The 17,017-nt window shown below is 37.3% G+C and overlaps 1 protein-coding gene across 1 annotated transcript in view; it reads left to right on the top strand.

Annotated features, from left to right (window-relative positions):
• The window catches only part of LOC124158542 (probable elongator complex protein 2), a 32,306-nt gene that overhangs the window by 1,146 nt on the left and 14,143 nt on the right, over nt 1–17,017 (top strand). The window contains exons 4-9 of the mRNA XM_046533682.1: nt 41–256; nt 626–865; nt 4,026–4,249; nt 6,567–6,719; nt 9,372–9,555; nt 11,605–11,739. Of these exons, the coding sequence (XP_046389638.1) occupies nt 41–256; nt 626–865; nt 4,026–4,249; nt 6,567–6,719; nt 9,372–9,555; nt 11,605–11,739 (1,152 nt within the window). The remainder of the gene's footprint in view (nt 1–40; nt 257–625; nt 866–4,025; nt 4,250–6,566; nt 6,720–9,371; nt 9,556–11,604; nt 11,740–17,017) is intronic.

Raw genomic sequence — 17,017 nt, 5'->3', positions numbered from 1 at the left:
TCTGTTTAATTAAGGCTACATCTATATTTTTCTTTTGCAGATGACATTGTCAGCTCTCAAACTTTGGACTTAAAGAGTGAAATGTGCTTCGAAGTTCGTGTTTGCTGTTTACCAAAGACATCCATTCCTCTAATCATTTGTGCAAATACAGACTGTAAAATTTATTTCTATGTACAAATTAGTGGTGAATATGTGAAGGTGAATGTACTCGAAGGACATGAAGATTTTGTTCGCTCGATTGATGTCACTGTTTTAGGTAATGTCACTTTTCCTTATACATTTTTCTAGTACCTTATCCTTTAAAGTTTAGAGATAACTGATTCATTTTTTATTATTAATATTTAGCATAATTTTTCTTATGAGTTTCTAATAATTATTTGGATATGATTTGTTTTTCAATTCTGAAATGAGCCGTATTGCCTCTCTCTGTGCAGAATTTGCTGTTAAGATGCCATTTGGCATTACTAGACATTGAAAATTCTTTGATCAATCAGGAGTGAACAACAAATGTGCCTTAGCGTATTTTGTGTATAGATTAAGGAATGATTAAAATTTCAGAAAGTTTTTTAATAAAATTACTCTTAGGTACTGAAGAATTTTTTTCATTAAATTTGAACCATTATAGATGCAGGGGAACTGCTCATAGCCAGTGGAGATCAAGGAGGAGTAATAAGAGTTTGGCGATTGTCCCCTCAAGAGGTTTTAAGGGAAATTGGAAAAGATGATGATCATTGTGGTGATTACAAGCCTGAGGAAATTAGCTTCTGTGTTAATGGCCTAAATTTTTCTATTGCCATTGAGTCTGTCATTCTTGCCCATGATGGAATGATCAATGGTTTGCAGTGGCACCCGAAAGTGGATTCTGGTATGTGTTTCAATCTTTCATATGTGTATTCTTCAGCTCCGTCTTTGTATCTACTAGAGCTATTATGTGGGATATAACTTGGAGAAAACTTATTTGGTAGTTGCAGCCCTCTCATAGGAATGAGAGTAATATTTATTCGGGATCTTGAGGAAAAGGGATGATGGATATACAAAATCATTTCATAGCATGCTCTAACAGGTTCATTGTAAAAAAATATCAGTAACATTCAGTTTTTATGGGAAGGAGCAGGTGCTCCTCATCCTTGGTCATACTTCCTAAGGTCTGGGGTGGTGCCAAATTTTTATGGTTATAAGGTTTCCTTACTCCTCATTTGTTAATTTTATCATGCATCATCATTTACATAACTATCCTCACATATTGCATTTCAAGGTAAACCAAATACCACACAAACAAATATTTCATTTTTCTTGAGGCTAGCACTAAGCAGGACATACACATTTTTCCCTTTCATTTTTGTTTTGAGCCACTTAATAATTCAAAGCAGACATTACACTACTACACCGATAATATGTCTTCCCTCACTGATCCTTAATCAAATGTGCTGACCAGCATTCAAGTGATGCCCCATTTTAAGCACACATTACTCTCCTTCTGTAAGTAAGCCACCAAACCTTTCTCACAACTCTCCCACTCTCGCCCTCTCCCATTGTTTCATCGATTACTCTCACTTCTACCTCTTTGCTCCAGCTTCACCTGGAAATAGATGTTTTCATTCATTCTTAAATATTGCTGTGTAAGCTTTGGTGCTCAATTTTTGCATTTACATGATGTTACAAATCAAATGCATACTAAGAATCGAGTAAACAAGATTTGGAAGAGATGGAGGATGGCCGTAGCGAGAAAAGTATTTCGTGAGGGTTTTTGTGGAGAGGGGGTTCTTTTTCGGGAGGTTCATTTGGAGGGTTGGACTTGGGGCCATATCCCTTAAACATTTGATGCTGAACCACTTATGGACACAATACAATGGACACACATGACTGAAATATGTCTCTTTATCAATCAACTAGCTGCTTGGAAAATTGAAGCATCAATCAAGTTGATTAATGAGCTTGAACTCTTCAAGTGGGTTCTAATGAAATCTTTTTGTGTCAACAGCAATGCTGTACATACCGTTCGAATCACAAAATGAAATGCTTGGCATAACAAGTTAATGGTTTACTAGGGAGCACACTAGGAGAGCTATCATGATATTTAATATCCTATATCTTGTGCTTCATCAAGTGTTTTATTAAACTGCTTTACTGCCATGTGTAATACCAATCATAGAGCAGTGCTTAGCCTATTTTCAATTATTATTTACTCCAAAACAATAAAGGTCTTATCACAATAGTACAGCAGGCTTTGCATTTCTTTCATATCAAGTGAATTCATCGCTGCACACATTTGTCTCGTAAAATCTCTAAGTAAAATGTATATTTAATAATCTGTAGTTCATTTTTGTGAAGCCTTAAAAATATTTTTGCTTAATGGGCTGCTTGGCTCTTCTGCCTGAAGGGTTGTTCTGTATTTCCGACTTTGGGCTCAAAGTTACAGATTTAGCGAGAAGTAGAGTTACACTGAGCCTAATATAGGCAATGTTGTAAAGTTCAATTAGGGACTGCATGCATTGTGCAAGTAATGGCTTTCTTGAAGGACTTTTCTGTGGGAATGGTTCATTTGCATCATGTCCTCATTGTTACTTTGAGCTATGAATGATCAAAATACTCTCTGAATGTGATAATTTTCATTTATGTCTGAATTTGGTAATTTATGCTGATGATTGTAAACTTTTCAATTAACTTAAAAAAACCTTCCGATTGCCACGACCTACAGGATGCTTAATGTCAGACATCAAATTGGTTTGATAAACATCAAATTGGTGGGAAACTTAAATTAAACCCAGATAAATGTAGTTTGATGCCTTCCCTAAAGACGATCACTCATCAATTTAACTACACTATTATTAATCACTCTCTGAAACGTGTGTCTACATCTAAGGACCTAGGCATTATTTCTGATGGTAAAGTAAATTTTCCCCCACGCATACAATCCATCAAGTCTGAAGCAATGTCCCTCAATGTACCGTTTCACTGAAATTAATGACCCCCAAGCACTTAAAACTTTTTTCCCTCTATCATTCTTCCAATTCTTACCTACTCTTGTCCCATCTGGTCTATCTCTTCACAAACCAACCTCTCATCCCTAGACTGTGACAGCAATTTCTTGGCTAAAATAGTAAAAAATACATTTCTACATTTAGGTAGCATGTCCACTAATGCTATTCTCTCCTCCCTCTCCATCGCTAGTCGCACTACCTATAGGCTTGCAGCAGATTTAAAACATATTTGTAGGATTCTCAATTCCACTATTAACTGCCCTGAATTGCTCTCTTTTATCAACTTTAAAGTTCCACCCTGCCCGACCCACTCTCATCCCCTTAGCCACATGCCCTTTCCTAGACTTTCACTTACTAAGCTTTCTTTTTTTACCACATTGCTTCTGTGTTGAACTCACTCCCTCCACACATTGACACCTTTGCACTTCCATTGAAATCCTTTATAAGCCTCTCCCTATCCTATCTGTCACCAAAGTAGCTTGTACCTAAGGACTCTTGTTGTCTTGTTTTTGTCAACTTAATTCATGTTTCTGCTTGTTATATTAGTTGTTTGTCTTCTAATTTATGTATTGTTACCTGGCCACTATAAAATGGCAACTGTATGCTGTATGTGGATCTCTTTCTTTAAAATAAAATTTAAAAAATTGCAAGTACAGAGTACCTAACCCCTCAGGTCTGGAATTGTATTGTTGATGACGTCTGAGGGAGCTACTAAGTTGATTTGAAGCTTTTTCAGCTCAGACCATTGCCTGAGCCTGTTTGGAATTTCTTTTGTGTCAATATGTCCAGTGCTCCTTATGCTTAGATGGATGACTTGGAAGGGATGAACGTGGATTGGATGACTTTACTATACAAAATATTGGCTGCAATTGAGAAATTGTCCTAGTATAGGACATGGAAAGCCTTAATTGAGAAGCTTGGTCTCCAAACGTTGACTCCAATGTTGTTCTATGCGCAGTGGAGAATGATACAGCTTTTTACATGAGTGATTTGGCAAGAAAGCAACAACTGGTGATTTTACAAAAATATTGCTTTTTTTTTTAGATGGAGGCCTTCATCAGCCTTTGAAACTGCTATCCTGTTCCATGGACAAATCAATGGTCTTATGGGAACCTGAACCGCAGTCTGGGGTCTGGTTGGAGAGTGTTCGTGTTGGAGAAATAGGAGGAAATAGTATGGGATTTTTTGGATGTAAATATGGGCCTGAAGGCACTAGCATATTGGCATATAGTAAACAGGGATCCTTTCACATGTGGAACTTGAACAAGGTTAGTTCATCTGGAATGAATGAATTTATATGGATACTTACTATGGAAAGGAGTTTTTTTTTACTACATATGAAACTTTCCTTCCTTTCTGCATTTCAAAATATGCACAATACATGTATGAAATTTCCCCTGTCTACTGCTATTAAAAATTAACAAACAAATATTTCACTTCTCATCAGGCTCGCACTTCGCTGGCCATAAAATTTTCCTCCTTCTTTTGTTTTGATTCTCTCAATAATTCGAATTAGACACATCCTAACACATCAGCAATATATTCTCCCTTACTGATCCTTAATCACACATATATCCACCGAGAATCCCTCAAGTGGTGCCCCTTTTTCAAGCACGCATCACTTTCCTTCTGATTGCCATCAAGTCTTTCACAAAACTCTCAGATTCTCACTTTCTCCTAACGTTCTCTCACGCTTCTACCTAATGACCCTAGTGTCGCCTAGAAACAGATGTTTTCCTCCATTCTCAATATTGCCGTGCTGGTTTTGGGGGCTCAATTGTTATGTTACTATGGGTTGCATATTTTTCCTTTTGGTTAATGTCAAAAATGTGGTGTGCTTCATATACAAGGGGTCACTTGAGTATTTCAGTTTGACATGGCATTGATAGGAAAGTCATAGAACAGTGATGCAATCAGCAAGTCTGTCTGAGCTTTGTTGCTTTTATCTGTCACTGCCAGTTGAGGTTCCCAGGGGTGGGACAAGGTGCCAGTTATAGTTGTTGCCTTTCATCTCATTTTCATGGTGTGCAAGCTAGCTGCTGAGGTTGGTGGCCACGGCCCTGATTATAAAAGCAAGTTCTTTATTTCATGGGAATCTTGACTTAATGAATCATCAAAGTGAATACATAGTGATGAAAGCCTACATTCATTAAGTTCTCACAAAAAATTGGAGATGGATTAGGATGTGGCATGGACATGGGGCTTAGGAAGTGGAATAAAATGGCTAATGTGATGCTAGATATAAATTAAATGTTGTCAGAATCCTGTGTACAAACTGAAGGAAGACTCCTTTTTGTGGCAGTGAGAAACAAGAAGTCAGATAAGTGTCAGCATAATATACTTTCCACATTGTGAAAAATCCTTTCACTTCTAGGAGAGCAATGGCCCGTGATAAGGATTTCAGCTCTTGCCGTCAATTGTCTGCTCCACCACAACAGTCATAGCAATTTCTTTTCAAATTTTAAGACAACAGTCTGTAGACCCACAAGAGCCTACATATACAGTGAAACCTCGATTTTACATTCACCCATTTTACGTTTTCCCTGATTTTGCACACTTTTTATCAGGTCCCAAACAATACCGTCTTTAAACAATGGTACTCTATTTTACAATTTCCTCAATTTTGCACTTTTTGTAAGTGGTCCATTCAAAAGTGTAAAATAGAGGTTTCACTGTATTGCTATAAGAGTGAGCGATGGAGATCTTAGCCATCAGGGAAAGTGGCTGACCACACTAACCTGAATACATACAGTTGACTCCCGATTGTCCGGCTGCAGTTTATCCAGGTTGCGGATTATCAGTGCATGATTTTCACTCTCGCTCAATTCTTTCTGCAATCTTTATTTTTTTTAATCAGTTGCAAAATCATTGGAATTACGGCACTTATGCTAGGATACACCGGGCTTATTATTTCTGTTGGAATCCCCTTTGTAAAATGGAAGCAATCACGCACTAGCTGCATTCAGGGGAGAACCGTGTTCCTGTTTTCCGAGCCTCGCAGTGCATGACCGTGCTCCTTGATCATGGATACACAGCACGCAGCAGTTGCGACCGGGGTAACTTGTGCGAGACGCAACTACGTGGTGTGGTGCCTTACAGTGTAGTTTCCGACGTCGAGCGGTGGTTTTGAAGCATTAGTGCTAATCACTTTTATGTATTTGTGATCACACAGCCACAGATGTGTGGTTTTCGAAACTAGGCCTTGGAGCATTAATAATACAAGTACAACCATGTTATCGCCGCTAAAAAGATCGTGAACTGGCGAAGAAAGCTCTCACTGAGTCCGGGAAGCACACTTATATAACAGAATAATTGCATAAATAATAATATATTGTTTGTTTTATGTAAATTATGAACATTACCAGACATTAAAGTGAAAGTTTGGATTATTCGTGTTTTTCAATTATTCGTGTCGTCTCTCCCCATCATTAGCACGGATAATTGGAAGTGTACTGTATATGATATTCATTAGTCTGTGATTAAATTAAGCTACCTTCGCCTATATAAGCCAACCTTAACCAAACTTAGGGTTGAATCACTGAGCGAGTCTTGAACAAACCCCATTTAATATGTTTATTTTTACAGGACACAGCCAACTGGGAACCCAGAGTTACTGTTGGTGGCCATTTCAATGCTGTGGTGGATATTCATTGGGAGCCTCAGGGTGAATTCCTCTTGTCCGTCAGTTGTGACCAGACTACGAGGTTACATGCTCCATGGAAAAGAGAGGATGGCAAGGTGACACTTATTCATGATTATCTGATTTACTTTTAGCCAAACAGCATTAAGAGAATGTGACATTATCAATCTTTGAGGGTGGCATTAGTAGGGGTATATATTTATGGTAAACTGAAATTTTATCATGAAAAAGACCAATTTTGGTGTAATGCTCCTTTATTTACTATGTCGCAGAGAAATTGGAAATTTACTGATAATTATTGACAATGCTCCTGTTCGTGTGGGTGGCCTTCAACTGAAGAATGTTCAATTATTATTTTTGGAATCAAACACCATGAGTAAGACACAGCCTTCAGACAAGGGAATCATACAAAACTTTAAGATTATGTGTCACACGTACTTTGTCCAGCATTATGTACGCAGCATAGATAGGATAAAATACAATGGCAAGTTACTTTCTTTTAAATATGTTGATCATGCATACCTATGTTTTTATGTAACTTCATTTAAAAAACTGCATTAGAATCTCAGAGCTGGCTCCTTGGACTCTACTGCATGCAAAAGCATAGCTTGCAAGCTCGTGAGCATGGTACATTGTTTCAAAGGAATCTTTTTAAAATGGGGTGGTAGAAGACAGTATGGCTGAGGAGACCATATCTAGTCCTCCATCATTACTGGATCTACTTGCTAAAGAACTAGAAGAACTCGATCAAGTTTGCCCAATTACCCCAGATGTTTTCGTCAATTACTTACTGAAGACTTGGCTACAAATGAAGGAGCACCGAGTGCAGAATTGACAACACATCAACTCTGGATCTCAAGGAAGAGAGTGATGTAATGGATGACAGTGATGCAGAGCCAGTTCATTCTTCCCGTAGTGACATAAAGAAGCCTTTAGGCATTTGCACAATTTTTGCTATGCATATTCTGAGATAAGTGAAGGTCATATTGAAAATAATCAATGTGTTAGCGGCAGTTGCGAATAAAATATTTCAGAAGGGTTTGGATCAAAGTAAAATCCAAATTGAAGACCGTTCACACCTGTGACCTCTATTACCACTCCTTTTCTTCCCCCACACACTGATCAAATTTCGCTGTACGTGCCATGAGTGTGAATATTTCGTTCATATGTACATTTACATTTAATACAAATTGTTCTACCAAAATGAGTTATTATAGGAAAAAGAAAGTTTTTTTATGCATGAATACCCATAAATCAGTGCTTAATAAAAGTACTGTATTTCTCCGAATATAGTCCCCCTCTGAATATAGTCCCCCCCCCTAATTTTGAGGCTTCAGTTTCGGGAAAAATTAAAAAAATGCGTTTGAATATAGTCGCCCCCTTTACTTTTACCAGAGGCATTTTTGAAAAAAAAAGGGGGGACTATATCCAGACAAACACTGTATGTGACTGAGTGTTCTAAAAATAAAGCGCAATAGTTATCCTTAAAAGTGTACTCCACCTCAACACAAATCTTGATTTTAAACACTTTGATTTTACAGATTGCCCATAATTTGGTCCCTTTAACTGCCTTAAATCGAAATTTTACTGTAGATGAAACTGGTTGTTTCAGGTGTGATACCGTGGAACCGGACCATAATTAATGAAAATGATCTGGCAGTTCCTTCTTAAAAACTTGTTTCACTTTACGCTGCATTTTGATGCTTTCACATCATTTTCGACTGTGTGTTTTTGGCTCTTTTCTTTCTTTACATTTACGCAGTGGTGTAACTAGGAATATCCTCTGAGGGGGATGGGATGGCCTGAGGTGGCGATCCTCCCACCCAGGCAGGAGGGTCCAGGAAAATTTTTGAGAAATGACAAGCCTGAAAATACATTTTACATCATCTTGGCACTAAAGATTTAACTTCGTGCAGAAGCAGTTATTAAATGTCAAAACTACATAGGCAATAGTTTTAAATATTTTTTTTATTCCTGTGAGGATTTGGGGAGGAATCTACCCCACTCATCCCCCCCCCATAGTTACGCCATTGCATTTATGTTAACCAATGACATTTGGAAGGGGGCCCTAGGATTAAGGTATAGGAAAGAAGGGGATGGGAATTCAGGATGGTGATGACTCCATCACTGTGGCTTATTCCTTGGGTCTGCAGATGAGGTCCTCATGTCTCCTGTCCTTTGTTCCTCCAAGTGTCTTCTGTCCTCTGGATGTGGAGGAATTGATAAGTGGAAAGTGGAATTAGTTCACCTGGGAAGTAGGGTGTAGTCCTATTGAAATGGTTTGAAGAAGAGAACTCACCTGGGCAGAAACTAGGTTTCTGCCAGTACATACTTTTTTCAATGCGGATATTCCTTTGTTAATCATTTGTGCATATCATGTCACCCCTTTGCCAAATAGTATCAGAAACATTTTACCTGGTTTAATGCAGTTGCACCTTTGGTGGAGTAATTTAAATACTGCTGTTTTATCCTCTGGTTGTTTTAAGTCCCTTGTGTGAAGCAGCATCAAAAAGTGTTTACTTGGTGTAAAATTGTTTGATTGGAAACTTTTTGACTATATTGAATGAAGAAATTCATTATCTGACAAAAATGAGATTGATTTGAATGTTCAACAAGTAGCTGCATGTGATGTGGTCTTGATTCTTTTCCACTAGTAAAGCTAGTTTAAGAAAGTGTTAGTGAGGTGCTGTTTTATTTATTAGTGTATTTTATTATTAGTGTATCTTATCGTCAGTCCTTTTTTATTTCAGGAGAGTTGGCACGAAATTGCTCGCCCCCAAATTCATGGCCATGACATGTCCTGCATTGCTGTTCTATCTCGTTACAAATTTGCATCTGGTTCAGAAGAAAAAGTGGGGCGAGTATTTGAAGCACCAAAAAATTTCATCGAAAACTTTCATCGAATTTGTAAAGTGGAAGAAGAAAATAGTGAAAGTAGGTAAACCAATTCTCCCTCACCATAAATACTGTTTTTGAATCTGAGATTACTAATATGTTTGAATTCCTCTTATGGTAACTTTTCCTCTCGAGGAGACAATTTTTTTGAATCTCTTAGTTGGCTGAATTTTCCTTTTATTCCCTATGTTTTAATTTCTCTCTCTCCGAACTGGCATTTTCAAATTGTTCTAAATTAATTTTTTTAAAGTGTGTCTTGCTTGATGCAACCAATGGAATGTTGCACAAACCTGCCACTATTTTCATTATTTCATATTCACAGTGAAAATCTAATCATCATTGAGATGATTAGATTTTCACTGTGCATATCTCTTATTATATTTATTACCCTAATCAGGAGTAATTTTTTCCCACCCTTACTTTTAGCCAAAAAGAGGTCCATTTTATGATCATAAGCAAACACAGCATGCAGTTGTCTTGAATTATTTAGATTAACTTTCAATGGACCCAGAAAGTAATGAATTCAATTTTGTAAAATTCCTTATTTTCTTTAAACTTTATTTCACGAATTCTTTTATGATGACGACTAATAGTTGAGCTTTGGGAAATTGGAAGAACAAAATTTTGAGCAAATATTTATTATTTTTAGTACTGAGTAAATTTTGGGATGTCCACAATCTGATGCACTAGTTTCTGAGGAACAAGTATCAATGGCTGCAAGATGCATGGATGTATGATCATGAATCAAGGAAGTAGGTTGCAAGGACGTGTCAAACCACTATGTACGTGGATTCTTAAACTAAATTGACAGACACCACAATTGCATCATAAAAAAGGGAGCCCAAGAGGCAACGGCTGTGTGATGAGGATTCGAGATTATGCAACACAATCGTACCCGAGGCTCTGATCACAATGTTTGGAAAGCATTAGCACAAGGCTCCCATTAAGTCAGCTGGCAGGCAATCATGCTGTCACACCACCAGGCTGGTGAGAAGTGGTAACTCTGTGCAGGTTGGAGAGGGTGTAACTCCAATTCCAGCTAGTGATAAACCTGTGTACAGGAGACACCCTTCTGCACTTTCCTTTCTTTCACTGCAAAGTCATAAATCTCCACATAAAATTTGAAATCATTGCTCAGTTTTATGGTGAACTTCTCCAACTGCCTAGTCATGGCTCTGAAAATTCTGTTTACTGGCTCCTATTAGGTAGTTCTCATCTCTAATCTGAGGCACAACCAGACAGCAGCCTTGAGTCTTCTTCCCATGAGAATTTATGAATCCTAACAACTCGAAAATGGCCCAAGAAGTAAAGAATACACTGAACTTGCTGGCAGGGCAATCATCAAAATGAATGCTGTTAAACAACAGTGGGTTAAATTTTTCCATTCTGTTGTTAAAATTTATTTCTGAATTCAGAACATTAAAAATTCCACAACTGAATCATACCATTATCATGAACAATTAAAATTGGCCCTTAGTGAAGATCCAACGGTCAGTATTTCACCTCAGCTTCAGCTTCTTGGTGCATAATTTTTGGTTACAATAGAGAAATAACACAAGGGTGATTAATGGAGAGTAGGGGTGTTTTAGAGGAGCAAAAAGTGAAGTTGTAGGTGGATATGTAATTGAACAAACTGTTAGTTAAACAACAGGTAATCTAGACTCTATTTTATTTCTAATTGAACTTTTAACGAAGTTTTCTGCTGTAAGTAATAAGACTTTTTTCTCTTATTTCTCTATTCACCATGTTGGTATTTGATAGTTGAAGCTTGTGTAAATATGCTAAAATAATTATATAAGTTATTTAAATGTTTATTTCTCTTGCAAAATGGCATTTGAAATTTTCAAATGTATTTCTTTGAGACTAGTATGTGACACTATTTTATTTTGGTGAATGTGTTAGTTTTCTTTCAGTGTTTGAAATGGAATATTCTGGTATTAACTATGCTTGATACTGCAGTTAATCTCATATTTTCCTTTCTCACAAAATGTGTTATCTGGTAGTGTGTTCCAAGTATGAATTACCTATATCCTACTTCTATGTGATTCATAAATTAATTGTATGTCATATTTTTTATTCTTTATTTAGTCATTACTGCTCCCCAAGGTGCATCTATCCCATCCCTTGGATTATCCAACAAAGCAGTTTATGAAGGCCATACTGAAAAGTCAAGTGGGAAGAATGAATATCCAGAGCCCTACTTCATGCCTGTTGATCTGTATGGTATGTTTTTCTGAAAAAGTGAAAATTTCCATTTGTTGTTATGTTCATGAGTCATGACATTTCTTCATTTCAGCTGTATGTAATTGAACTATCCATCTATGATTAAGGTAATGTCATACCTCTTATGCAATTTCAATGAGAAGGATAATCTTTGGTCAAAGATGGGGAAAATTCATTTAAATTATGTTAGGATACAAAATACAACTTACGCTTAAAAATTTTTATGTAGGATTCAAATTACAAGCTTTTGGAGACAATTGCATTTTCAGTACAATATACAACAGTGGACTCTCATTAATACAAACTACGCTATCACGAAGTTCTCATTTTTACGAAGCAAATCATTGGTCCCAACAAAAAGGCTAATTGAAGCTACAGTATAGGAAACATTATTACTAAATTTTTGCTATTTCGAAATTACGAACTTCAGTCCCAGTCCTCGTGGGCTGTGCCCAAGTCCGGATAATGGTTCTTTCTTCAGTAGGATATACATCAGTATCCACGCAGTGTCATGTACAGTACTCTCGTTATTATGAAGTTGACAGGGGTGAAAAACCGGAGGTTCATAACAACGAAGTTCGTATGAACGTTTCTTTTAGGAATCATCGAAAGGAAAAAAAATACTTTGTCAATATTTCTTGTTTCTTCAATCTCCCACTTTTATAATCTTCAGAGTCAAGTTTATAATACACCTATGCGATTAAATTATGCTCAAGTCCATGGTGTACGAGGAAGATGTGTTCCAAGACCTTGCTTCTAAGTTGATAGACCTAAACAAGCCATCGAAGAGAGTGATTATCCTGCAGAATGCAACACTGCATCACAGTCATGCGTTAACTCACGATTGTGACAAACTGATCTAGCTTGCAAAGTTGCCGGAGCCGAAAATAATCGCTGTTCGCAGGAAGAGAGAATGGGTGATATGTTGTACAGTTCCAGACTTCACGCCAGATTAAATGATACTTTGTTCAGATTATGCCCAAAGTGGGAGTTCCTCTACGCCACGTCGTGTCGCATCGGCTAACTCTGAAGGCGCCAAATTTGAAATTTTCGAATGTTCATACCTCTGAAAGTTCGTAAATCCAGTGTGCGTAGGAAGGTGACTAACTTAACGTCCAATTTATGAGTGTTAATGAGTGGGTCACCATGATTCCACAGGAATGAAGCTTGTTATGTGATGTTGTGTGCATATTGAAGTATCTTCTACTGAAGAAAGAACCAAAGTTGACGCTCTTGGGCACAGTACAAGAAGAGAACTTAAACGTACATCAATGATGATAACGTAGCGTAGTGTATATCCACCCAAATGCCGTTGCTTTTTTGAGGAACGTCGTAATAAAATTCATTTTGTAACTGCCGGGACCAGGACTGAAGTCGTAATTTCATAATAACGAAAATATTGTAATAATGTTTCTTTTACCATAGATTGGATAGGCCTTTTCGTTGGGACCAACGAATTACTGCTCATAAATAAGCCGTAGAGTGAGTCCTTTTCTTGTAAAAATTTGATTTACTAACTTCTAGAAATATGAATTTTCGAGAAGTTAAGGGGAGACCAAAATTTCAAATGTGTGGCACCTTTGGAGTTGTCCGATGCGATGCAGATATGTGTGGTGTAAAGGAAGTAGCACTATGAATACAGTCTGAACAAAGTATCAAATAGTCCATTGTGAAGTCCAGGAATTATTCAGCGTTTTCCCTGTTCTTCCTTCCTGCAGAGAGCGAATTTATTTTGGCTCCAGCCGCGTCGTCTGCATAGGTTGATCAGTTCGTCACAATCATGAGTTAACTCATTGTAATGCAGTTTTGCATTCTGCAGGACACCGCACTTATCGATGCCTTGCATAGGTTTATCAACTTACGAACAAGGACTTGGACTGCATCTCATTCGTATATCAAGGATTTACTGCATTTGTTACTCCTTTTGCTACTAATGACAAAAATATGCGGCAGGACGTTTCTTGACCCAGGAGATGAAAGCAGCAAATTTTCATCGCAGATTGTCCTATGCAGGCGCACGAATGCTGGAAATATACGTTTCCTTGTTCTCCCCCTTGTATGACGGTCACGAGTTCGTGAAGTCTTAGTTTCGGGACCCAACAAAGTGGGACTTAGGCCGAAATCCGGGAGCAGGTAGCTGGACCCCTCATCTTATATTACCCCATATTTGTGGTAAGGGACAGCAGTCATACAATTGTTCATTCAGCCAGTTTTCGAAATAAATATTTGTTCCTTTCTCAATAAATGTAAACTAAGAATCGAATTATTTGTCTTTCGAGCAGCAAGGAGGGAGCCCAAGTATGTACCCTCGGAGTCCGAGATAATGCGGAGTCCCCGCTCGCAAGTAAATTGTTAATGAATTAATAGTGACAGTAGGGCTTCGTTCAAAATTTCACAATTCTCAGAATGGATCGAGGAATTCGATTCAAAGTCTGCAACTTACGTGCAAGCAACAATTAACCATATAGCTAATTCATATAAAAATGTACGATTGACAGCAAACCAATGCTGCTGGTAGAGTTATAAACCCCGGAAGGAGGGAGCCCAAGTATGTACCCTCGGAGTCCGAGATAATGCGGAGTCCCCGCTCGCAAGCATTGGAAAAGGTTGATGCTGAGAGTGCGTAACTATCCACGAGACCCTTCTTGAACAATATCCTGCAAAAATGCTCTGTACAGAGTAGATGGAAGATTCTCTTAAGGCTCAGTCTAGCAGTCATGCTGAGGTGAGAACTCCACCGTCTCGAAAGGGTTGATAATTTAATTGCGTATATAATACACATGACTCTGAAGCTATTCCACAGCAACTATTCGTACGGGAGATTGAAGGGACAAGGAATTTTGGCAAGGAATGTTTTTTGCGATGATTCTTAAGAGAAACGCTTTGCGAAGTTTATTCTTACAAACCTCTGGTTTTTCGGTCCCGTGAACTTCGTAATGATGAGAGTTTATTGTATTACCTATACCTTCAAAATTCTTTCTTAAAATGTGAATATAATTCAGCTCTGTGAAAGTCAAGTTTTATAACTCTACAAATCAATATTGTGACCATTCTACTCCTCAAAATTGGGAGGTGCAATAATTCTTACCTATTGCAATGCAACTGCTAGTTAAACTAATTGTTATGCAAAGCTTTCTGGCCCAGAGGGGAGTTCGAGAAGTGAATTTAAGCCAATTCGCTCACCCCTCCTTACTCTACGTGGAATGGAATTGCTCACCATTTTTTAATAATTGTTAATTGCAATGGAGTTTTAAGAATAAAGTGACCCATATTTTTCTAATTTTGATCCATCTCCTTCTTCTTGAGTTATTTGTGGCAAAATATCAATGGGCTTACCCTTTTTGCTGAAAAGTTCACGACATCACTGACTTGCCGAGCGACTCACTGCTTCTCAGCTACTTTTCACTTTCGTGCGATGCGTCTCCTGTGTTTCATTGTCATTAACAACAAAACTGAATGACTTGATGAACTAGAACTTAAAAATGTCATCTTTAACTCGTGAAAAGTTAGACGGAAACTTTTTCTTATTTTCATTTTCAAGTTATGACAAAATGGCTGAATGGAGAAGACTTTATCTTTCCCATTCATCTGCATATTTATTTCATTAAATTGCAATTTCGAGTCCAAGTGAACGACCCCATGTGCTGTGCGTTCATTTGCAAGGCATGACAAGAATGAAGAAAAAATGGTGCCTAAGTATGCACATCCAATCAAAGTGTGGGGTGATGAAATAAACGATGTTGATCAGACAGTAGGTGAGAGGGTTTTGGGTGCTAGTGTGTGCATTGGATAAACATTGTGAAGGAAATGGCATGAAGATTTATTTGCAAGAGGATCAAAGATTTCGAGTTTTCTAAGGCATCACAAGCAAGGAATGTGACATCTAAGATAAAGGTAGACGATGAAAAACGATCTGGAGGAGTAGTTCCACTGTTTGTGCGTTTATTTGAGGAAAAATGAACACAAATTAGGATATCAGGAAGGAAATTAATTTAGGAAATGAGGTTTATAAATGGATAGGAAAGTTCTAATGAGAGGATCTTGTATAACTGAAAGAAAAGGCTGGTGAATAAATAAACCGAGAGTGTAGCCCTACACAGTGCAGAAACTAGAATATTGTGAGAAGATAAGGAGAAAATATATGAATTTTTCAAGATGTGTGTACGGAAGAGAATGGAGAAGGTGAAGTGGGGAAAGAAGAAGAGAGTACAGTCGATTATCAATGAAGGTTTGGACATGGTGGGAGAGGGAAATTCTTGCTTGAATAAAGAGGGTTTGGATGGAGTGTGTTCTGAGAGTTAAAACAATGTTAAAGGGAAGAATATTGGGTGTGTGGAAAAGGGAAGGAAGGGAATAGAATGTTTAGAGTGAAAAAGCCTCGCTGAGAATTGAAGTGATAAGTTAAATTTTGCGAGTATGATGGGTGGGATGATTCACGTAATGAGCCATTAAAACCTACCATGATTACCTTAAATAATACATAATCAAAATTTTAAGAAGCCCCAGGGTTGGCAACAGGATAGTAGTTGACAAATTATGTACATATTTTGAATTTTTTGAACTTTTAAAATTTTCAAATACTTATTACATGTGTTTTATTTGCATACATATTAGAAAAAACTTTCAAAAGTGGTATTTTTGATTCGAAATACATTTTAAATGTTATTGAAAATACTTATTTCAAATACATGTACATATGTATTTTCAATACTTCCCATCTCTATCGTTGTTATAATTTTTATAAGCTCATTACCATGCATGTGATTATAAGTTTAATGTGAACATTCTACCAAGAAAGACATCATTAACCCTGACTGGAATCCAAGACTCAATCCCTCATTTTTGAGAAGAGAGATGCACCTTGGTACAAATATTAATTTGCTTGGTAATTGATTGAAATCTGAAAATCATGGTTCAAGTTCAGGTCAAGATGAATGATTTATCCTCTGATACACCCATTACAGCATTTAATTTGTTCTTGTGGAGAACCCAGCTAATGGCTGGTTTGCTGTTTGTAAAAGCTGTAATTTTTGTATTTATAAGTCATTGAAAAGTTACCTGTAGTTTATTGCCACTTCAGTTTACTGAGCAGCTTCTTCACGACCAGGAAAATAACCATCCTGTGATGAAGTTGATGAAACTTGGCAAATTTCCATTAACTTCAATTTCTTTGAAAAAGCCAATGATTTCATTGACGTATCCATGAATTGGTACTTTCTCTTGATATTTTTCATATTTCATGTTTTTAATTAGTGTGCTAATTTATCCAGTCAAAGTG

The sequence above is a fragment of the Ischnura elegans genome, chromosome 5 (assembly GCF_921293095.1).
Source record: "Ischnura elegans chromosome 5, ioIscEleg1.1, whole genome shotgun sequence".
NCBI classification, from domain to species: Eukaryota; Metazoa; Arthropoda; class Insecta; order Odonata; family Coenagrionidae; genus Ischnura; species Ischnura elegans.
This window is presented reverse-complemented; position numbering and strand designations above follow the sequence as displayed.